Raw genomic sequence first — 23,210 nt, 5'->3', positions numbered from 1 at the left:
CACGCCCCACACTCTCCCTAACAAATGGCATTGCATTCCCAAACCCACCGTTTCACAGTTTCATTCCTAATTGAACCCATCACATTTACACATGCTCTAGATTCTACAAATTCTCACTCCCAAATCAGTTATCCAACCACATCCCTTTCCTTTCAGTACTTAAAGTTCCCTCACACACCAATCTATGCTCACTATTAAGAAGCCTCCAGTAGAATTCTCTTGTGTGTGTGTTTCTAAGCCTTTTTGACTGATCTCTTGGTACCTAATCTTTGCTCCTGCCTTTTAGCCACACCTTTTGGATTTTGTTTTTGGATTGTCTTTTGGATTTCTCTCGTAACCGGACTCATTGCCTCCCTAATCGACTTAGCCCCTGGATTTCATCTTTTGGATTGTCCTATGCATTAGGATCCTCCTATTCTACCAGTTGGTTTTCCTGACAAATATCTTAAACAAAACTGTGAAGGTAACACTGATTTTAAATTTAGTAATTTACAGTTGGGGGGGTGGGGGGAACACAGCACAGTGAAAGTGAAAGTCTGCATAGCTGTTCTGTGTTTGATTCCAGAGTAGGGCCCTCTGTGTGTGGGATTTGAACAGTCTTACCATGTTCACGTGGATTTTCACGATGTTCCACACATCCCAAGTCTCTGAAATATCTTTGTGAGTGAGTGTGCCCTGTACAGGGTTGTGCTCTGTACTAACTGAGAGGGCTTTGTGTCAGTATGACCCAAAGCAGAAATAAGCAATTTTCTTAAGAGACACCTTTCTAGGGGATTAATTAATGATTAATGAAGCCTGGATTGAATTTCTGTTAAACTGAAACTCCATTTTCCTTATCAAGTAATGTACAGATAATTTCCTGTTTTTTAGGATCATCTATCTATATTGATGGTGCCACAATTGTGCAATGAAGTTGCTGGCTGATTTTATTTTGTTGCACTTTAGGAACAATGGCTTTACAGTACCACACAACTGCCACAACTTTATTGCAAAAAATACAACAAAAGTGTTTGTTACCTAAAAAGCTTTGTTACCATCTATCATATCCTCTATTAAAGCAGAGAGTGTTCAGTGTGTAACAAACAGTGTATTTCCAATGTGTGTATTTAAAGTTTCCATCTGCTGTCACATTGTGTATTTTATGTAGCATAAAGTTGAAAGCATCTTACTAATTAGGGATAATCATATAGTTAGTACAAAGCTTATCCCCAAACGTCCTCATGCTGGTTTCATCTAATTTTCTTATCTTTCTTAAGCTGCAGCATAGAATACATTTAATATATTGACCTCCCACAGTTTTTCATATTGATTTATTTTCATTTAAATATTCTGTTGTTGGTAACAAGGACAATACATTTCAAATATAAAATCTATTAATAATAATATATTAAAATATATTTAAATGCTCCCTTACGACACTCTATAGGTAAAAATTTAAATATACAAGTAATAGGTTTTCTCCATTTTTTTTCAGCATGGAATAAGCAAATTGAACATTTTGGTCATGGAGCCTTCTTCAGGTGCGAGAAAGACAGGGCAGTAAGCAAAGGTAATGTAGCGAGAGAGGAGGAGCAAGAGGTGGGAGCAGGGGACAGAAGGAGAGGCCAATCAGGAGGTATGAAGTCAGGATAGGTGAAGAGAAATGTGAAATGAAACCTACAAAGAATAGGGAGAATTTAGAAGAAAAGTAGTCTGTCATTAAGAGAAGGGGGAGATGTCATTAAGAGAAGGTGTGATCCTAGCTGCAGGATAATTTTGGTTTCTGCAGTCTTTCTGATGTATGAGTTCGGAAAACCGTCTTTGAGAACACAGACAGAGAGATTAGAGTGGTCATGGCCGTCAGAGGTGAAATGAGAAACAATGGGCTTGGAGAGATCTTTAATCTTCACAGCCCTAACATGTTCTCTGAAGTGGTCTCTGAGTCTCCTTCCTGTTTCTCCAATGTAGATGGCTGGGCATTTACTGCAAGAGATACAGTAAATAAGGTTGCTGGAGGTACAAGATGCCATCTGGGTGATGCGGAATTGTCCTGAGGGGCCTTGAATGAGTGTGGTGTTAGATGTGTACTTGCAGGTAATACAGCAAGCTCTTTGCTAGGGAAAGTGCCTGGTGTGGATGGTTGCTGAGGGCAGTCAAAGGAGCTGTGAACAAGAAGGTTACGCATATTAGGTGATCGGCGATATGAGATAATGGGGTGGTCAGAAAAGAAGGCCCCAATGGAGGGATCATCCTGTAGGATGGAAAAGTTGTCGTTAATAGTCCTGGGGATAGGAAGTGTGTTGGGGTAGTAGGGAAGCACACAAAGGAATGCAGTTGTTACGGTGGGAGTTCCTGAATGTAAATATATGTTTATAAAAACATTAAAACACTTATTTTATGTAGTGCAGCTAAGGAGAAACAAAATCAGAACTAGAAATGACTAGTTGGTCTTTGGGTGTGCTGAAATGTGTAGTTAATTGCACAACTACCTAACAAGGAAGTAAACTTAAAACAAGTAAACAAACTTAAATAATACACCAGCATGGATTAAACAAGTCAGCAGGTCAGCAGGTCATATCCTCCTGTATAAAAATGAAGAATTGTGTTCCTAGTCACCACATAATCAAAGATCACTGTTTTACTTACAGTAACAGTCCAAATCAGCACCATGCCCCTGTGTGTGAAACACAAGTTGGTTGAGGACTTTGAAACTATTAAAGAATTCTGGGCAAAATATGGAGAAGATTTACAGGTAATGTACAATGCTTTTTTATATATCTTGCAAAAAATAAATTCTCGCAACATAAAAGTAAAATAAAACATGCATATTGGAACCTTTTACTGCATCCATGGCATTGTATTGGAAGAAATGTAAAACATTTTACTTTCTGTTGAAGCTCTGGATTTTAATATATGTACTATTTTTGTTTTCCATGCTAGAATATATTACCATTCATATATTTTTCATAAATAATCAAATGCTTAAAAGTGCATTTACACTCTTTTTCATCCAGTATACTACATTTTAAAATATGCTGGGTATTATACTATGTTCACATTAATGAGATTGTCACCCAATCAGTGGTTCCAATCAATATTTAAGCATAGCCTTAAAAGACGTATTGGACAATTTGTGCTATAAATTATATACATACAGTATAAGCGTTTCATTTGTGTAATTTAATTTGATGACAGAGTATCTGCTTTAAAAACTGACTGCTGACAGAGTGAATTTTGAAATGACTGTACAGTATGTTTTGTATTTAATAGATAAACCATATAGTTCCATCAGTCACAGTATGGATAAGTGTGAGGCATGCATGAAGCACAGCTACAAAACAGTGCTGCCAATGCAGACTATTATGTATCGAATTAATCTGTTTGAAGTGTAATTCATGTAAAGAAACAGGTTAAGAAAGACTTTCTGCTGTCTGCTGTTTTCCAGCAGTTTGGAAAGTTTGGCATTTGGGGAGTGATTCACAAAACTTTGAAACTGTCTCAAACTGTCTCTGGGTATTTTAAAAATCATTCAAAATCCTTTTATACAAAATTTGAATTTTCCATGCAGTGACAGAATAATTTTGTGTGCAGCCTGAAGCTGAAAAATTCAAGCAGAAACCTGAAGTTATTGAGCAACCAGATTATCTGCTTTATGTTTCTCAGAGAGAATATGCAACAATTGACCTTTGTAAAGGTAGGATCCTGAAATGTATTTTATATATAAAAAAAAACGTTTTTTACATATAAGTTTACATTCCATGAATCTGCAATTTGTGAGAAAGAGGTAGACTTTGTTGCTGTGATTTATATTGTTACTTAGGTGTTCTTAATTGCACCACTTCTGTTGAGTTATGTTGAGAGATGGTGCTCCAGCCGTTATGCTTTGTAAGAGATTACAAAACATTTGTTTATTGTCTTTTATGAAAAAGTGTCAGAATCATCATTTACAGTCAAAACAGGAGGATTTTATGAGGGCTTAAGCATAAGAAATAAAGTAGAACAAAAACACAAGAACAACTAAAGTTAGATGATCATAAAGGAAAGAAAATACATATTGTATAGCCCCATTGCAGGAGAAGTGACTAGAGATGATTTGGCAGTTTAAGATGGTCTGAAAGAGTTGGAAAAAATTGAGATGGGGAAAGAAAGGGAGGAGAGAGGGGGTGGTGCTGGGGAGTATTTTATATCCATTGATGAATGTCATTTAAAAGCAGATGACAAGATGTGAAATCACTTACCACTTACAATTTACTCAAAGCTTTAATTTTATGAATAACTTCAAATACATGAGTAGTGACCTGTGCTGTGGACTGATATGGTAGCTTGGTCATATTTTGGAATAATAGCTTTTTTTTATAAAGTGGACATTTTGTTACATTAAAAGATTTAATGCCAACCTTGAAATATGACCCCAAAGTACAACTGAACCATCTAGGAATGTTCGTTTCTATGCTGAGTCAACAGCATATATCAGGTTCTTTAAAGACAATTTAATAATATTATAGGAGACAGGAAGTGTTAACAAAACTAAAACAAACAGCTATTTTTCATGTTTATATCCATCTTGAATGGATTACAAATAGTGCTAATCATTGTTTTACTATAAGGTATATACTATAGTTTAGAAAAGCACATAACAAATACAGGGAGAAAAGAAGCCAAACAAAGACTGAGGGGCAAAGAACATTTTGTGATATTTTTTTCAAACTTCTACAGGACCTGTGACTAGAATTGGAAGTGATGAGGCAACCACCTGCCACATTATTGTCCTCCATTGCCCAGGTTAGTTACTGCTTAACTGGAGCAGACAAGTAAAAGTAGCAAGACATTATTTTTAAAAAGGAATCTACAAGAATGTGAAAGCAATGCATTAACATGTCCTATATTTTCTGAAAATACTTAATAATTTAGTGTTTTTCTTTATTCTTTCATTGCTTTACATTCTGACAGGACTTTTCTGACATTTGGCTAATTAAGCCTGCTATGTAGTTAGTACCTAAGTAGTCCAAGAATCTAATTAGTCATTTCTTGAAAGCAGGGACCCTTTGTTATACAAAGAGTTTATACTAAAGGTAAGAATGAGATCAATTAGCTACAGTACTTGCAACTTAACAGGAGATGAATGGTCTCCTTTGATTTATATCCTTTTTTAATGTCCTTAGATTTTTTAATTTCTTGCTCAAATTCACTTTATTATACTCAAGCAAGAATTTGTCATCTTATACAAAAAATAGATATGTTGCTTCACCACCAAGCCGAACTCTCTACAGAAAAAACAGTTCAGAAAATGTCTCACATATGTAGTAGTTTTCTTGTTCATTTAGTCAGGAGCCACCTTTATCATCTGCACACCATTGTGCATATTTTACTGTTATAAGTTTTCCTATCGAAACTTTTCCAACATATTTTTCTGCTTTACAGGTAATTGTTCAGCAGTGCTATATCTCACACAACCCAACTTCATATGTGTAAAAAACAAAACATATTTGGCATTAAGCTGTATAATTTGCTTGAAGAGCTCACAGCCTTCTATCCCTCTGATAGATAAAATAATATAATAGTTGTCTTAAACCTGGACATTTCACACTGCCAATATTTAGTACTAGCTTACTGCTCTGCTCTTTTTCAGGCACTGGCAAGGTCAGCTTGGCTCACATTGATGGCTCTAAAGTGGGTGTCGGAGTGAAATTTATGGTTGAAGAGATGAAAAAACAATGCAAGGATTTCTCACAGTATGTCATTATAAATAACAATCCTTATAATAGTCCTACATGTCGGTATTCTAAGACGAAACAGTAACTGTAGCTAAGGAGTATCATACATGCAGAAAGTACATTTCCTTGCACATTTCTGGTGATGGCAATCATACTCTGGATCTTGCTTAGTTAGAGAGATCTGATGAAAGTATCCATCTATCAATGTAGTAGTCATGATACAACCTGGACAGGACACCAGTCCATCACAGAGTACACAAACACAGACGCACACACTCACAGCAGGAGGAAACCCACACGAACACAGGGAGAGCATACAAACTCACACAGATAGTACTAAAGGAATGTTATAAATTTTATAAAAGCTCTTCTTTCACTGTGTGACTGTACAGTAAAGCCGGGACTCTACCGGTTTGTGTTCCAGGTGTAGGTCTGTGCAGTAAAGCCAGAACTGTACTGGTTTGAGCAGTATCCAGATGGGGGGGTTAACTAGCCCTGTGGGAAAACTACTAATAGGCTGGTGTGAAGTTACTGTAAAAAATTGTAAGAAATGTTTGATTTTACAATTAAAGAATATGCCAGAAGCTGAAATGAGAGCCTTGCGTGAACTAATAGATTTAAACTAGGAGACCCCTTTGTAGCCTCCTTAAATTTATCTCAGGATTTAAATAAAAGAGAAGTAATCTTACAGTGTACAGTAAATGGTGTCCAGGTTCCCCTATTGGGGGACACAGGAGCAAATTTGTCCTGTTTATCGACTAAAACAGCAAAAAGTTATGGTGAAAAGTTTTTACACGTGGCAGGAGGCTACAGGAGTAGGGGGGCAAGGGTTGTTTAAAGGAGATGCAAGCTGTCACAATATGCTTGGGGAAAGATATACAGTTTCAACTACAGATGTGGGTGGGGGACACACCAGATTTATTGGGCTGGAATGCACTTGAGCATTTATAAGGAATTACTGTATGAGACTGCATTTATGTGAACTACCTCAATAGAGCTCTGAGGTATTGTGATTGTTCTGCCTGATGAGGGAATCCATAAGGCTAGGCTACTCCAAGTATTAGATCTTCTGATGGGAAAAGATATATAACCAACTACATAATAAAGCGAGGGTGAATTCCTTCTCGGAACAAACTCGCCTGGTGACGAATTGGCTTAAGGAGGGTAGTGCAGTCTAAGGACAGAATTGCCTTGACCCCTGCAGCAGAAACCGTTTTTAATGATTTGAAACAAGCTTTCTTGCAGGCACTGGCCCTGGGCTGGATTCCCTCAGACGGATCATCTGTATGTAATCTGTAAGTAAAAGAAATGGGTTGTGAGCTGCTGTGCTGGCACAGGTGTAACGAACAGTTCTTTCCGGACCCTATGCGGACGACACAATCCGAAGAAGTGGGGAAACACTAGGAAAAAGTCATGCAGGAATACGGGGCTGAAAACAGGGGGGGCGTGTCCAAAGTGCGCGGATGCACGGGGGAGGTGTGGCCGAGGCAAACAATCCAAAAGTAATCCATAGAGGGAATCCAAAAACGCAAGAAAGTCAATAGCCAGGTGATCCATCCAAACAAGGAATTAAAAACACGAACTGGGTCGGAACCGGCGGACAAGGAACAGGAACAGAGGTTAAAACCTTAACGGGACCAGGTGCTTCCAGGTCCCGGACTCACACGGTGCGGAAACCAGATGTAGAGCCAGGCTGAACGTCAGCGCCTGGCTTTTAAGGAGGGCTGGGAAAAGGGGTCAGGTGCACAGAATTAAGTCTGAAGTGAAAGGGCTGGAGCACCCTTAAGGAGGAGGGACTATAATCGTGACAACAGGAGCATGGAGGTAGGCATTGCCCGGTGGGTTATCATTCAGGACCCCTCAATGCGGTGGCCAAGGGTTCGTGTTTACATGTTGTGCACGCTACCTGCCTGGCTGTATAAACCTCTGTGATCGCCAAACACTTGATGACGGAGATAAGCCCTCAGTGGGGACTGCCCTGCCACTTGTATTATGAAAAAGTTACACACTTCACAGGGAAGGTGTGTCAGGCAGTGGCTGTGTTGTTCGGAGTGAGATGGGACCTACATTGCCCCCATCACCCTCAGCTTACAGGAACAGTGGAACTAAGGAACAGAACTCTGAAAGATCAACGAAACATCAGATTGAAGGAACTGCGTGGGTAGCTGCTCTGCCTGCAGTCTTGTGTAACCTGAGGGCTGGATCAAACAGAACTGTGTAACTGAGCCTGTTTGATATCATCACGGGCCAACCAACGAACCTTCCTGGATGGCCAAATTTGGATAATGGATAGTTGAATTTGCTATCTAATTCTCTATTGCAGTATTGTAGGCTGTTAATTGAAGTGGTGCATGGGGCTGGTGAACAGGTGCTGGACAGTTGGGGACCTCCAGTAGAGGGAAGACACAACCTGATACCTGGCGAGTGGGTGCGGGTAAAGAAGATATCCTGCCAGATGTTGCAACCCCGCCGAGGAGGGACCATATCAAGTACTACTGACTTCCAACTCTGCCATCTGAGTGACAGGATGAGATTGCTGGATCTACGCATCGCACTGCAACCGAGCCACTGCACCAGAGACTGAGTGAACAGAAATAATTATGTAACTGTTTCTGTGTCTGTCGGGGGGGGCTGACAGTGTGCCTGTTAAGCGTAAGGAACGTTACACTAATAATGGGGAATATGGAATAAATACTTTCTTGGTGTTGTCATATCTATCAGCCACAAATAATAATCAGCGCTCATGTTGGGTTTGTATTGCTATACAAGATGCTCATAGGAGTAATCCCTTTTGATAGAGGTGATTATTTAGGTTTATTGGTATGAGTAAATAGTTCTGCTTTTCGTCTGAGTGTACCTCAAATGTATTAGAATGGAATTAACCGTATGCTCCCCGCTATAATCATGGTTTTAGGCAATCTTCTATTAGGGTGATAAGCAGCTGTATGTACTGTAGTACTCATATTCCAGACAATTCTGCAAATATCACAATTACAATCCTGACGACTGGGAAGTGGGAAAAAGGCTGCAGTCTGTGTTAGGAGCCTGGCGAGGATCACTGAAACATTTTTTTTATGGTCTAATGCTACTAATTATTTTTATTTTATGTATTCACTGTCTTAAAGCTGTATGTACCAAAGTAACTAACTCTATTATAATTCAATATAATCATGAGGAGGACAAGAATCTCATTGTTTAGAACATAGTGGTGTGAAAACAAATATGTTCTGAAGGAGGGACTGAAGGAATGTTATAAATTTTATAAAAGCTAACAAACTGCTTGTCCTTTAACTTCCTAACTGCTTATAACCCTGGCAAGTGGAAACATACCACGGGGCATCTTTAGGTCAGTGGAAAAGTACAGCTCGTGTCTTAAATGTAGTAAAAAGTGAAGTCGAATGTCTTGTTTTGCGAATGTAAGCAATAACGAAAGTCCTGATAAGGAGACGTTCTCCGCTACCCAGGCTTGGTAATGATTCATTTTAGGGATTAGGTAATCTATGTCAAAAGTAGGAAGCTTGTCTGTTACTGTGTATAAAAAGCACTGAGCAACATCTTTTGGAGAGACTAGCTTTTGCAAGCATCTCTCCCGTGTGCAAACGAATAAACAGCTCTTCTTTCACCAACATCCGAATTCTGTCATTTTAATGTTTCTTCAGTACCCAGGTCTAGAACTGAACCCAAGACCCTAGCAATACAAGCCAGCAATGCTAACCACTGTGCCACCCTCTGATGAAACCATGCTTCAGAATTCTGCAGCTTGTCAGACTTTAAAGAAAGTGTATTTTTTACAGCAGCCTGGACCTCTACATGGCTGGGGGATTCATTGATGAGAGGGGGATTTCCCATGACAACACCATGAAACTGCTTCGTGAGTGAAACCTTGCTTAACATTTGTTACAGGCTGTTACAGTGTACTTCAAATTAGAATCTTATGGGATCATTAACTTTGATGTAAATTGTAAATTTTACTTTTGAATTGTTCCTATAAGTATAGCAAAACTACATTAAATCAAAGGTGCATGTTTTTTTCATTAAAACTGTGGTGGATTGCTTATCTTCATAGATTTATTTCATGATCCACACATCTCACAGATCTAAGGGAAGGATTAGTGGAGTGGATGGTTCAAAAGTGCACAAACAAAATCAAATAAAAATATCAAACCATGTGCTATTTGCGTCATACAATGCAGACTTACAGAGGAGCACACAGGCTGGGGTACAACCTGGACAGGACGCCAGTCCATCACAGGGCACACACAGACACACAGGGGCAAAATACACATTTTAAAATACTTAAGTATCTCCCTTTCTCACTTGTGTAACTGCAGGTGAATTTATGAAGCAAGACTGCCAAATTGAACTTCAGCTGGCCTGTGTGTCAGGTAATGCTGCAGACCCAGAAACCATGTGTAAATGTTTTCATAGGGAACCTGGAGATTGGTCTCTCAGTCTGCCTAAAGGTGGTCCAAGCCTTATTTTTCCCTTTTTTTTCTAGAGATGAATGATGTTGTCAGAGAGGGGAATCACTGGCCAGTGGTATCTGGTGTAGGTAAGACCAGAAAAGTATAAAAGCCATGAATACAGACTCAAAAGACATGCAGAATGATTGAAACCAATTATCAGTCAGCATTGAACTTGAGGAGAAACAGAAGAATTGAATGTGTCAAGAAGGATATGTAAAAACTGTGTAAATGTTAAAATGAACTGCACAATTACTTTCTAAATTCTTGAACAGTACGTATAAGGTAACATTACACTGTCAAACTCAGACTGGGACCAACTTTCATCCCAATGGCAACCTCAACAATTGCACGAGCTCACAACCAACTACTGAGCATGTGCACAATAGGCAGAGGAGCCTGTCAGTCAGATCTACATTTTTTATAACAAAGTAGGTCTTCATCAGTTTAACAAATTGCTTATTAAATTTATTTCATTTATTCTGCCAGTGCTCTCAGGATTCTCCACTTGCAGTTCACCGTTCGTTTGCCCAGTGTCATCCCATCTTCTAGCACTTCCAGCATTTTCCACAGTGGTAGCCTCATCCTTTTTAATGACATTCCTCTCTCAGTTTTACCTCAGTCCCTCTCGCTTAGTTTCAGGCAGTCTATTACTTCAGCCCTTTACACCACATTACCTGTCTGCCCACATTTTCTCTCTCTCTTTATTTTCAGAAGTACCCTAAATTCTCCACTTGGGCTTCACCCTGTCTGCAGCATTTCTTTCTTAACTAAAGCTGCAGCATGACACTGAGAATGAGTATCAGAGACTTGGGCCACTCTGTACACCAGTGCAGCTTTTGTCTGTAGAACACCTGAAAATTGAAAGACAAGATTGTCTTCAGTTTTGATGTGATTTCAGCCACTGAAGGAGAAGCTGTTATATAAGAATTGAGTGAAAGATCTCAGCAAATCACTTCATATTTGCTCCAGATTGTATCCAGGTTTTCTTGGCACATTAAAATGTCATGGAGAGGGTAAGACTTTATTCAGAAATGTATTTTTGCTTTGAAGCCAAAGTATGCCACCAAGCAATTATAGTGGGTGCCAGGAACCTTTTCCTCCCTGCAACAGGTTATTTTAATCTCTCAGAACTACCAATATATCCACAGACCAAACAGTTATCATTTAAAATATCATATTTTATTACAGTATTCTGATCTTCCCATCACATAAACATAACACAGCCTTCCTATAACTACACACCCAATGCACATAACATATGATATGACTCACTCATAGAGTAGTCAAGAGTTTCAGTTGCCAGAACAAATGTCCCACATGATCAGTCTGGCACTGCTTCTCTCCCGAACCTGCCTGTGTCTCTTTAAGCCTCAGTGAAGAAACAATGAAATTGCAGGCATTCGTCTCATTCCCAGGCATTCTGATCAATGTGCTCCTGATTTCCCCCTTCCAGCTTCTTTGTCTCTATGACCACTTTTGGGTAAAGGTTTAAGGAAAATGATGTTTTGGGTTTTCCTCCACTGCTCAATAACCCTAGTCTCTAAATCAAGTTCTCTCCTAGGTCCAAACAACTGCTATCCCTCTTGCCTTCACCAAAAGTCCTTAAGTTCTCTGAATGGGGCTATTTAAAGTCCACCTAAATAGGTTAATGTTTCATCCCCAGAGGACGTGGAAGTGCCCCTGTGATGTCTTGGGTGGAGGCAGAGCTAACTGCTCAGGGCTCATTTAGGAACTGGCTGAGCTAGATGGGTGAATTTGCACCCTGTTCCAGGTCACAGGCACAGTCAAAGCTGCCTTGAAACCCCACCTGCCCCTCCAAACGGTGTGGTAATTACCTGACATCTGTGCTAAGTGGCCTTTTGGTCAGGGTAAGAAGTTCAGAGACCAAGGCATTGGATTAACACTTGGGTGACACTGCCCATTCAATCAGCCCCAGACACCTTTTGTCCTACACCCATTATTTTTCACTCTGTGACAACAATGTGGCAGAAGAACTAAATCAAGGGGACAATTTAAGCAATTAAGGTCACACAGTGTGAAAATGACTCAATAACAAGGATAAAAAAAAACAGTTTACATCTTACCTTACCTGTAGGCATCTCACATCTGCCTACAAGAAAGAATTGCAGCTCTCATCACCAATCGATTCAAATAGTTTGTTTTTCCTTTACATTCATCCTCTTTCTAGGAGTGAAGATGGATGGTAACTCTTTTCACATCTATCGAGCTACATTTCCTGAAAAGGTTCCTGATATCACTCTGAGAGGAGCAAGACTGACAGTCGATATGATGGTATAAAATTCCGCATTGTAGTGCCGTCTGGATAATCTCTGAAGCTGCTCAATAAGAAACAGTAACATTTCGCAACCCCCACACATTCTGAAACACAGAATCGCAATGCATGTAGAAAAGCACTGTGTTTTAAAATCCCGGAGGATATTGTGGACGTGTAGTACAGTGGGTCATGTCGACCACAGGTTACTACAAATTATTAATTCAGTCAATATCCTTAAAGGGAAGTGTCAGTATTCTCAGAATACCCTTTTTTATAGCCTGATGACTTATCATTTGTTTCCATTAGAGTGTGACATTGGTGTTTATTTTATTTCAAAGTCACTGTGCACTGAAATTCAAAGAGGATTTAAAATGATCTTGGAGGAAATTACAGATATTAATTGTGGTATTATTTTCCAAAATAATGAAATAGCAGGTTTTGCATGAAAAATACCTGCATAGATTATGGTATAGTGGGAAGTATCTTCTCCATCTTCTTTTGCCTGCAATGACTGCTCAGAAATAGGAAACAAAATTGATTTGAAGATCTGAATTGACAGGTTGGACACGGATAGACACGGATAGTGAAAAATTGGTTGATTTTGAAATCTAAATTAAAACATATTTTAGAACTGGAAAGCTATTTTGCCATCAGAATGCGTGTTTTGTGTGATTGGCTTTGATTTACAGTCTGGATCCCAACTATGATTCACCAGTCATAATGCACAGGCATTGTCTTAAGCTGCTCAAAGCTATATCTTACACTGGTCAGCAGCCTGTATCATCGAACAGTCTTTGTGCTCTAACTCTGATTTTAAAAGTTTGTATTGTTAATATGTGGTATTATATTTGTATGAATAGAAGTCTGGACAATGTTGGGGCACTTTAGAAACTATTGGGGCAGTTAATAACTAAAACTTTGTTTTCCAAAAACCTTTGCAGAAATTGTTTTAGTAACATTATACTGTTCTTAAATGCAATGAGTACGGAGAGTTCATAGATTTATTTCTGTGGATCAAACATCGTTTAAGAAAGAGAGCACCATTTATATTTATTTTTTGCTCATTTGAGGCTTACTTCCTAAATATCACCTAAAGCCTATTGGTAACATATTGGTAACCTATTGGTAACATACATGGTAATATGTATGTGTAGAAAAAGGCTTTAATGTTTTAAGTTAAAAGTTCTTTGGTATAAAAAAATGCACATCTATATATATATTTATTTTAGGTGAAACTGTTATTCATATTCATCAGCAAAATTATATAATACATTTGAAGAGATTTGTATTCATATTGATTGAACATGTATTTATAGAGGTTTTGTTTTGTATAATATCTTGATAAAATATACTGTAAAATATAATGATTTAAGTAGCTACAATAAAGACGATTTCATCGGAATCAGGAGAAATCATCAGTCTTTTACAGTAGTATAATGGTGTTGACAGAAAGGCTTGTACCAGTGCTTTGCATTTACTTGTAGTTGCAGAAGAATATGTTGGAATATTTCTTTTTATGTTTATTCTGTAGATGCGTAGAGTGTACGACACTGAGACGGACAGGCTGATAGTTGGACCTTACAACTTCTATGAACATATGTTGAAGACTGACGATGACAGCCGTGATTTGACAGATGGGGAGATAAGAAGGGTAAATTTGATCTGTTAATATCTGTTAATATATAAAGCCAAGACTGACATCTAGATTTGATTTTTGCATGTGTCCTCACACACTTTTAATCTTTGTTATCCATACATGAAATAAACCCAGAAATTCTATTTCTGTGTATGTGTGACAATAGAAATGTGGTTTAAACACAATAAGGTATTCATTTTTTATCTTTGATTACAAGTATCCCTTCTGAACATATTAAAGAAGGTATAAGTATTATCCTTATTTTGTTCTACAACAATGACTTCAATAACAATAATTCTTAAATATCAACGTAGTAAGGAACAGCTTCACAGAAATAGGTCCACTTTGGTAGTGTGAACAAATATTATACAGTACATTTCACTTGGGAAATTTAGAGTTTCACAAAGATATTCACAAAAGGGATCTCAATGTTTATTAAGATGCCTCTATTAAGGACTATATAGGAATGAATTAAAAATAAATTATAGCATAAGGAGTGGACTTTATACTCAGGCACATTATGATTAAGTCTTACAATGCAGTAATCAGACTTTACTTAAAGTAATGGAAATAGTTCATAGAAAGATTACTGATCTCCAGGGTCTGCTTTCCTGTCATATAAAGACAGATAAAGGAGTTGAATATCTTTAAGTTTTTGATGTAATACCAGTTTTGTCAATAATTCGCATTCAACTACAGAGCTCTAAAATCACTCTTTTTTTAACTTCCAGCTCACCAGACGTTCACCCATATTCTTAATAACCCCTCTAAGGAGTTAACAGCTAGCAAAATAGCAGAAAAGGCTTGAGTATAAAAGGAAAACAATGGGTTTCTTTAATCACATGAACTACATGTGATTTGACTGATTAGATGTGTGGATAATTGATTTGAGCCTGGGATTGTCTACAAAATAAGCAAGTAGGGCTCTGCAGCTACAGAAAGGTGTCAGTAATATCATTTGCCTAGCAATTATTTATTTAGGAATTGACAATTTAAAAGCTAAGTGCCACTTGACATATAAATACAACCATAATATGACAACAATTCGAATATTTTGATATAATATAATTTACATGATATCCATTATGTTTTCATATTTTCTGCAGGGTTTTTCAACCTCACCTCTTGTTGAAAGGCCAGAATTCGTCCAAATGATAAAGGACCACTACAAGTATCTTGCAGACCACTTGAAACTACAAATAACACCCAGTCTTCCTATTGGATATGTAATGAACCATGGAAAATGGATTCCATGCACTAACTAAATAACACATTATAAAAGAAAGTTAGTGACACGACTGCATTTACTTCCCAAGTCCCTCAACTAAAAGAATGTTACTAAAATTCAAAGGGCGATGGGTCAGTCCACTTAATGTTATTGATCGCAAAAAATAAAAAAGAATGTTGATTTCTTTCCTGCTACATTTACAATAATAAAAATTTTGAAAATAACTTGTTTTAATTACGAAAAACTAATTGATGGTTTCTTGATAATGTATGCTTATCGACGGTTACAACTTATAGTGAAGGGACTGAATAAATCTAATAGCCCATATACTACAGTCATTAATATTGATTTTACAGCTGATGTTGATTTGCTGATTGATTACTGTTGATTGTCTTAGTATTGCTCACTCTTGTTCATGTCTGTATAATCTTGTATCATTCTGGTCTAAGTCTCAAGATACAGTATACGAAGCTGAAATCCCACATTCCCCACAAGAACATGTGTGTCAAGATGTCAAGAAAGAGATAACACAGCCTTGATTGAAGAGTTCAGAGGGTGGTGGACCAGAAGATGTTGTACAGCAGCTAAGGGTTGGAAGAGATTTCATTAAAAACCACCTGTTCAAGAGGACACGAAAGTCATCATCTCTGAGTCCCAGGATTGCTGTGGTGACTTCCTTAATTCGTCATAAGTTCCTGTGATGAAGATGAGTAAGACTAGAAGGGGAGTATTATGGGGTTAAATCTGTGATGGAAATAAATTCACTACATCGCTGTCTCCAGACTTTCCTGGCTGCTTGCCTCCAACCCTGACAAACTGGTGTCAGAGTGGAATTCAAACCCATGCCTCCACTTCATCCTTCAGACAATAATACACAGGATATAGTTAAGTTGGCCCCAGTGGTAGCTACTGCACAAGCAAAGGTGCCCCCTGAATATGCTCCATTATGTTAACACCCTTTCAGAATCTGTTGGGGTGGGAGTACATCTTACAGGCCCTATGCCCTATACAGATGTACCTGTATCAAATTTATAGGAGGGAGATTAGGATGGGCAGTACCATGCAGGGCAGCAGGACAGTGCAGATGGAGCACCCTGAGAGAACCCAACTGCATACAGCATATAACTGTAACGAACAGTTCTTTCCGGGCCCTATGCGGACGACACAATCCAAAGTAGTGAGGAAACACTGGGGAAAAAGGTCATGCAGGAATACGGGGATGAAAACGGGGGGGCGTGTCCAAAGTGCGCTGGTGCACTGGGGAGGTGTGGCCGAGGCAAACAATCCAAAGGTAATCCAGACGGGGAATCCAAAAACACAAGCATAAGTCCATGGCCAGGCGATCCATCCAGGAGATTAAAACCAGGAACTGAGTGGGAACAGGCAGTGGGAACAGGAACAAGAACAGAGACTTAAAAATATGACGGAGCCAGACTCATCAGGACACAGGCTCACACGATATGGAAATCAGATGCAGAGCCACGATTGGCGACTGCATTTGGAGTTTAAAGGGAAACAGGAAGGAGACTGGAACAAGGGGCAGGTGCGGGGAATAGGGCAAACAAGGAAGAGCCGGAGTGCCCTTAAAGAGGAGGGACTATAATCGTGACAACTACAATGCCACAGGAAATGAACCCAGGGCCCTGGTGCTGCAAGACAGCAATGCTAACCACTGTGCCATCCTTTAAAAACCTTTATGCAAGTACTTTTCTTCATGTAATACATGTTAACAATCAACATTTGGCATTTTTTTAAAGATTGTAGTACACTATTTTAGAATTATCTGAGAAATTGTCTAAGAGAGCAGTTCAAGTGGGTAGCTGCATCAGCATGCATAAGCTGCAAAGGAACAAGTACTGTAATAGGTTTATTCTATGCTGAAAAGAAAAGAAAGAGAACACAACATTTCGGCTGCAGAGCCTTCTTCGGGTAGGGCAGTCAGCAAAGATAATATAGTATGGGAAAACAAAAGCCAGGAGAGAGAAGGAGGCGGGAGCAGGGGAGAGGCAGAGGGGTCAATCAAGTGGTGCGAGGTCGAGAGACATGAGGAGAGGTGTAAAATGAAACCTACAAATGAATAGAGAGAATTAGAAGAAAACAAGTCTGTTGTTGAGAGAAGGTGGAAGGTGTAAACCCAGTTTCAGGATAATTTTAGTTTCTCATGTCTTTCTGCTATAGTACTTAAGAACCCTACTTTGAGAATGCAGACGGAGAGATCAGTGTGATCATGGTCATCAGAGGTGAAATGAGAAACTATGGGCTTGGATACATATTTGAGATATGATACATATGAGATGATAAGGCGGTCAGGAAAGAGTTCCCCAATGGAGGGATCATCCTGTAGGATAGGAAAGTTGTTGTTAACTGGTCCTGGGGATAGATAGTGTGTTAGGGTGGTAGGGAAGCACCAAAGATGGTCCGAGGGCCGTTTTTGGCTCAGGTGAGGGCCCTGTCAATAACACGGGTGGGGTATCCTCTGTCGATGAAAAAAGAGTGCATTTTGAGTGCTTGGTTCTGGAAATTTATGTCATCACTGCAGAATCATCGTAGCTGAAGGAACTCTGAAAAAGGGAAAGAGTTTGAGTATGTTTGGGGTGAAATGAGCTGTACAGAAGATAACACCATTTACTGTGAAATCGTGTCAGTGTTTTTATTTTTTATACAGAACCTTTTTACTGAACTGTGCTTTTCTATGACTTTATCTCAAAGTTGCTTTGAGAGCTCCTTCAGGATTGATTTCTTAACTAAATGTCAGACTGAAGGACCTCATAGTGACAAAAGTATTTATTCTGAAATAATGTGAATCACGTTTTTGCACACAGAGGACACTTAACTAATTGTGTAGCTTGTTAAAATAGTTGTGTGTACTTAAATTCATTTAGGTTTGGAACAACAAAATTTGAATTCTTGGCATCCAGTCCACTTTCATATTAATTATCTATTTACTTTTGTTTTTTTTTGCCTTTGAATGTGAGGATTAGGTTGTGTAAATTCCAAATATTAATTGCTACGTCAGCAGCACAGTAGCACACTGTTTAGGATTGCTGTCTCACAACACTGCGGCCCTGGGGTGCTATATGTGTGGACTATATATTTTCCCACTTTGTTCATGTGCTCTGGTTTCCTCAAGCAGTCTGAAAACATGCTGGGAGGTAAATTGGTTTCTGGGAAAATTGGCCATGATAGATAGATTGGTGAACCATCCAGGGTGTATCCTACCTTGCACCTCTTCCTTGCCACCCCATGACCCCGTACTGGATAAAGTGGATGTATGGATTACATACATTTAAAGCAGCAAAACAAATCTTAACCAGAGCACTCAGGAGACTGCACCCTCCTCCCATTCACACTATACTGACTGGGAATGCTCATATGCTCAGTAATGTGTCCGAATAGAAAAGTATGAAACTTCATTGTTGAAAATGTCTCAGTTTTTAAAAATGCAGTGGAATATTGTAAAATGGCTAAAATTTTCTCTATTACTGTCTTCATTAATTTACTGCATTTTGGTGCATCTTATAGGACTAAAAAATGAAAATGATAAATACTGTGTTAAATAACAAATGTTACTGAATTATGTTTTTAATACATTAGTAGATTTAAGATACGATCTAAAGGTAAAAGGTAATGAAAACTGTTTTAGAGAAAAAATAATCAAAAAATGACTTTTCATTGAATTTGATATTAAACATTGAATAAAGAAAATTGTTTTTGTACACTGAAAACTGTTATAAATTCAAACCTGCAGTGCAAAGACAGTTCCAGAAGAGGTGCACAGATTTCTCTTTGATACAGGACTGAGGAATCTGTATGGTCCAGCTCCAGACATGAAGTTAAGATCCATTATTTTACATAGTTTTAAACTTTACTCTTTACAGTCCTCATAATCTTTCTTTTCAGTCCGCACGCCTTTCTTTGTTCAGTTTCCATTCTGTAGTCTTAGTAACCCAGATCTTTGTGAAGGGAAATTCACTTCAGCTGAAGTTACTCAGCAGAGCCACGAGGTCCCACAGCTCCAACAGTCCTCAAAGTTCCTCAATACCAGAAAGAAGTCACTGGATAGATTGCGTGCCTGGGCTGTTTAAGCAGGTGAAACCTGTTCTGCTTGTTTCTGTTCTGACAGACAGTCAAAGGCATCATCCAAGGGTAGCAAGATCAAAACAAAACTGGACCAATCACAATTTGTACAGTTTCAAAGCCAATCTGTTTGAAACCATTGATGCAAAATAACAAAAATTAGGAACAGTTAGATTTCTCATCAGTGTTGAACAACGAAATCATGAAATATTAGTACTAATTTTATATGAGTATAAAGTGCTTTTAAGTGTTGAAATGTGTAGCGGAAAAATAAATGTCTGGTCTGTGTCTAACCCTAGCGTCTTTCTTCCTCTGCCTTACAGTGGTGTGTCTGTTCAACTTAGGTTAAAAATGACAGAACAAGGTTCAGGATTCAAAACAAACAAAGCAGGTGTGGTGGCACCTCAAAACATAAAGAAAAACCAACAACTTTTAAAATCCAATTTAATATTTAATTCAATTCAAGTTGTATTATCTCCTTGGGGAAAAAGGGCGACAGCTGAATAGGTAAAAGCTAGGATGGTGTATTGGGTGAGATACAAAAAGCATTGTGGTGTAAGAGAAGGAGACTTCTGTGTGTTTGATTAATAGTTATCAGTAAATGACTATTGGCAAATACTATGAGAAACTATTCATATTGACCTGGACTGTGAATGACCTTTTTCTGGCTTTAAATACACTTTAGATTCAGCACACTGAAATAACTTTGCTATTTAATTTTGTTTTACGAAAAATCTGACAGAAATTTTGACTTGGCGAAGAAGTCAAGACCCTGTGTGGAACTAACGCTGTGTGACACAAACCCTGTGTGAGAATAATCCTGAGTGGCATTTATACTTTGAGGATTTGAAACCAGTAAACCAGTAACAACTACCGGTGTTATAGGGAAAGACTTCATTGAAGAAGTTACTTAGCAGCTCACACAGGAGCAAGGCTTTTGTTTATTTTGGTTTGTGGTGTTTTGTTTGACTGCTCCACACTGTACAGTATTATAATGAAGAGCCCTGGGTTTTGATCCTTACAGTTTTGTCTGGATCAGTCTGTTTTCCTATACCTGCCTTTGTTTGAGCAGTCAAACAAAACACCACAAACCAAAATAAACAAAAGCCTTGCTCCTGTGTGAGCTGCTAAGTAACTTCTTCAATGAAGTCTTTCCCTATAACACCGGTAGTTGTTACTGGTTTACTGGTTTCAAAGCCTTCCTTAGACAATTCCACCTCACCCTATGGAGCATCAAAACATAGAATTATTATTGTTGGTGTGCTAACACATGTTTTGATGTAGTATTAATACAAATTCTATTTAGAATTTGTTTGTGAAACTTCTTGTTATTGTTTTTACTCTTAACTGCCTTCCAAGCATTGTCAAAATGTACTGTTTCAAATTCTAATTGTTTCAGTAAATTAAAATCCCTCATATCACTACATCATTCATATCCATCTTGTGAGGAAGGGTAAGATTAAAACAGAGTCAATCATTTGTTCTAGCTATAATTTGAATAATTATATCAGTTGTCAGATATTTAAAATTCATGTCCAGGTAAACCTGATTTGCTAATACAATGTCTACATTGTATTACAAAGCACTAACATTTTAAGGAAGGGCTGGGTGAGGCACAGTGGTTAGCACTGCTAACTTGGGGCCCTGTTATAGTGGCAATGCATACTATTGCACATAGAATTGAGTTTTATTAAATACTAGATGACGGACCCGGCATTGCCCAAGTTAAAATAGGGAGGCTGTAAACATGAAGACTGAGTATTTTATCATTGCTTAAAGATTTGTATTACATAAATATTTACTCATGGAAAGCTTCTTTATACACAACATTTTTGGTTTTGCCTTCTGAAGCAAAGACATGAAGTTATTTTTCACTTCTTACACGTGAGCATCCAACATAAAGTTGTCTATGTGAGAAGCATGATGATTCAAGCCCACATTTTTGAGTCATTCACCCTGCGCTTTGTTGATAGACATAGCAAAACTGAGTCTAATGGGGAATTGAAGACGTTTGAACCTGAATGGCAGATCAGATGGAATGATTGAAAATTCTTGGAATGAACACATCTTCTCCCTTGAACGTTCAAGAGAGTATTGATGCTTCAAGCACATATGGGTGAAGCTTTTTGATCACTAATCGAGTTCCATAGCATAGTTTAAGGGGGTCCAAATATCGTGAAAGAATGACAGGACATCCAATTTTGAGAGATAAATTGTGAGGTGGAACACCAGGTAGATGCAAGATGTTCAAAAACTCTACAGGGTATTGGACAACATCATCAGTGTTAAAAACAGTACCAACATTTTTGAAAACGTTTGCTTCACCAGACATTTTTTTTCATTTATGTCATCCACTGCATCATTTTTTGGTGCTAGTATTGCTCTTTCAATGAGCCAATTGGTGTTCTCGTAGTTGGCAGCCAAATTTGGGAAAACAACACTTTCTAATGCTTCTTTGGAAGAATCAGTGACATGCTTTGGGAGGTTTATTGATCCATCTTTTTCTGTTGCAAATGTACCATCTCCTATTCTCAACAAATGTTTAGGGATTCCAGCATGCTTACCCTTTTTGACATGAACTCTCATGTTTGTTTGAAGATGAAGCTTCTGGACATGTTTCCACAAATAAGCTTTAATTGAAGCCTTCAATTCATCAGCTCTGGTTCCTTTTGGGATGACTGGCAAAGTTTGTCTGAAACCTCCTGTCAAAAATGTAATTCCTCACAGAATTTCATCATTGCCTCTTATGTCCTTCAGTGTTTGATCAATAGTTTCAAAGGCATGTTTGTTGGACATGGTGCACTAATCCCAGACAATAAGCTTGCACTCAATTAAAACCTATGCAAATGCTGTCCCTTTTGAGATGTTGCAAGTTCGTGAATGATGTCTTACCAGATCAAGAGTCAATTTAAATGTGGAATGGGCAGTCCTGCCACCAGCAAGGAGGGTTGAAGCTATACCTGATGATGCCACAGCAAGAGCAATGTGTCCTTGTGTACGCAAGCTAGTGACAAATGTCCAGTTCCACCTGGAGCACTGAGGAAAAAGAACCCATCTAGATTTTTTTCTGTAGACATTTGCTTGATCTGATGTGAGCTTTTTCTCATTGCTTGCAACAAACTCCTTCAACTCTTTCCCTGAGCATTTCCTGAGAGATGCCACTTTTTTCTGATCTTGGTTGAGGCAATCCAAATCGCTTCAGTTCTTTGCCTCCTAATGGAAGGAGCTTGTCTTGAATTTTCACCAGACGCTCATTGAAGATAGTATCATCATATGAGGCATTTTTATTCAGTACATGGTACAAAATGTCTTAACTGAGAGCCTCCTTGTGATTCTCCCATAATGCTTGTGGGTTGGAAAGTGTCACGACTCGTACCTTCTCCCTTAAGCACCCTGGCATTCCCACATATACTAAATTCCACACATGCTCATCCAGGAACTAATTATCCAACCACGTCTCTCTCTCTCTTCAATATTTTAACACTCCTCACCGGCTTACCTACACTCACTATTGAGAAGTCTTCCACAGCTTTCTCTTGTGCAAGCTACTATTCCCGACCTGACTCCTTTCACTACCTGACCTGGTTCTCCTACTTTTGACTTCGCTCTTGCCTAACAACTTGGATTTGGAATATTGGATTTACTTTTGCTCGTTCTACCTTCTTCACGGCTTTGCACAGCTGGTCCAAATACTCACCCCTTTCAGAAATCCTGTCAGAATAGTGAGCCTAAAGACATGGACCCAGCGAGCCAGGGTGACCCTTTCTCTATCCTCCGAGAGCACTCCCGGACGCTCGGCCAACTCACGGCAGCAGTTCAGCAATTAGTAGTTCAC

General features: G+C 38.6%; 1 protein-coding gene across 7 annotated transcripts; it reads left to right on the top strand.

Moving 5' to 3' along the window:
• Positions 1 to 2,538: 2,538 nt before the first annotated feature.
• Positions 2,539 to 16,075, top strand: LOC107075902 (protein N-terminal asparagine amidohydrolase-like). 7 transcript variants are annotated; one of them, XM_069180418.1, is made up of 11 exons: positions 2,546 to 2,731; positions 3,643 to 3,673; positions 4,696 to 4,761; positions 5,609 to 5,711; positions 6,939 to 6,992; positions 9,488 to 9,564; positions 10,025 to 10,078; positions 10,192 to 10,245; positions 12,348 to 12,451; positions 13,966 to 14,085; positions 15,177 to 15,522. In XM_069180418.1, the coding sequence occupies exons 1-11, from the start codon at positions 2,648 to 2,650 to the stop codon at positions 15,333 to 15,335; spliced, it is 906 nt and encodes a 301-aa protein (XP_069036519.1). In that variant the 5' UTR covers positions 2,546 to 2,647; the 3' UTR covers positions 15,336 to 15,522. The 7 variants fall into 7 exon arrangements, 6 of the variants coding, with proteins under 6 accessions (XP_015194401.1, XP_069036520.1, XP_069036519.1 ...); XM_015338913.2 differs by having other exon boundaries at positions 3,571 to 3,673; XM_015338915.2 differs by lacking the exon at positions 10,025 to 10,078 and having other exon boundaries at positions 2,539 to 2,731; positions 3,571 to 3,673; positions 15,177 to 16,075.
• Positions 16,076 to 23,210: the final 7,135 nt, after the last annotated feature.

This window comes from Lepisosteus oculatus, chromosome 18 (genome assembly GCF_040954835.1).
Source record: "Lepisosteus oculatus isolate fLepOcu1 chromosome 18, fLepOcu1.hap2, whole genome shotgun sequence".
In the NCBI taxonomy this organism is placed as follows: domain Eukaryota; kingdom Metazoa; phylum Chordata; class Actinopteri; order Semionotiformes; family Lepisosteidae; genus Lepisosteus; species Lepisosteus oculatus.
Note: the sequence above shows the minus strand (reverse complement) of the source record. Positions and strands in the feature narration are given on the sequence as shown.

Excerpts from the sequence above, each read along its gene's own strand:
- LOC107075902 (XM_015338913.2), top strand. The coding sequence starts at position 2,648 with ATGCCCCTGTGTGTGAAACACAAGTTGGTTGAGGACTTTGAAACTATT. Across the intron at positions 10,079-10,191 it reads TCAGCTGGCCTGTGTGTCAG|AGATGAATGATGTTGTCAGA; the intron begins GTAATGCTGCAG and ends TTTTTTTTCTAG. Across the intron at positions 10,246-12,347 it reads GCCAGTGGTATCTGGTGTAG|GAGTGAAGATGGATGGTAAC; the intron begins GTAAGACCAGAA and ends TCCTCTTTCTAG.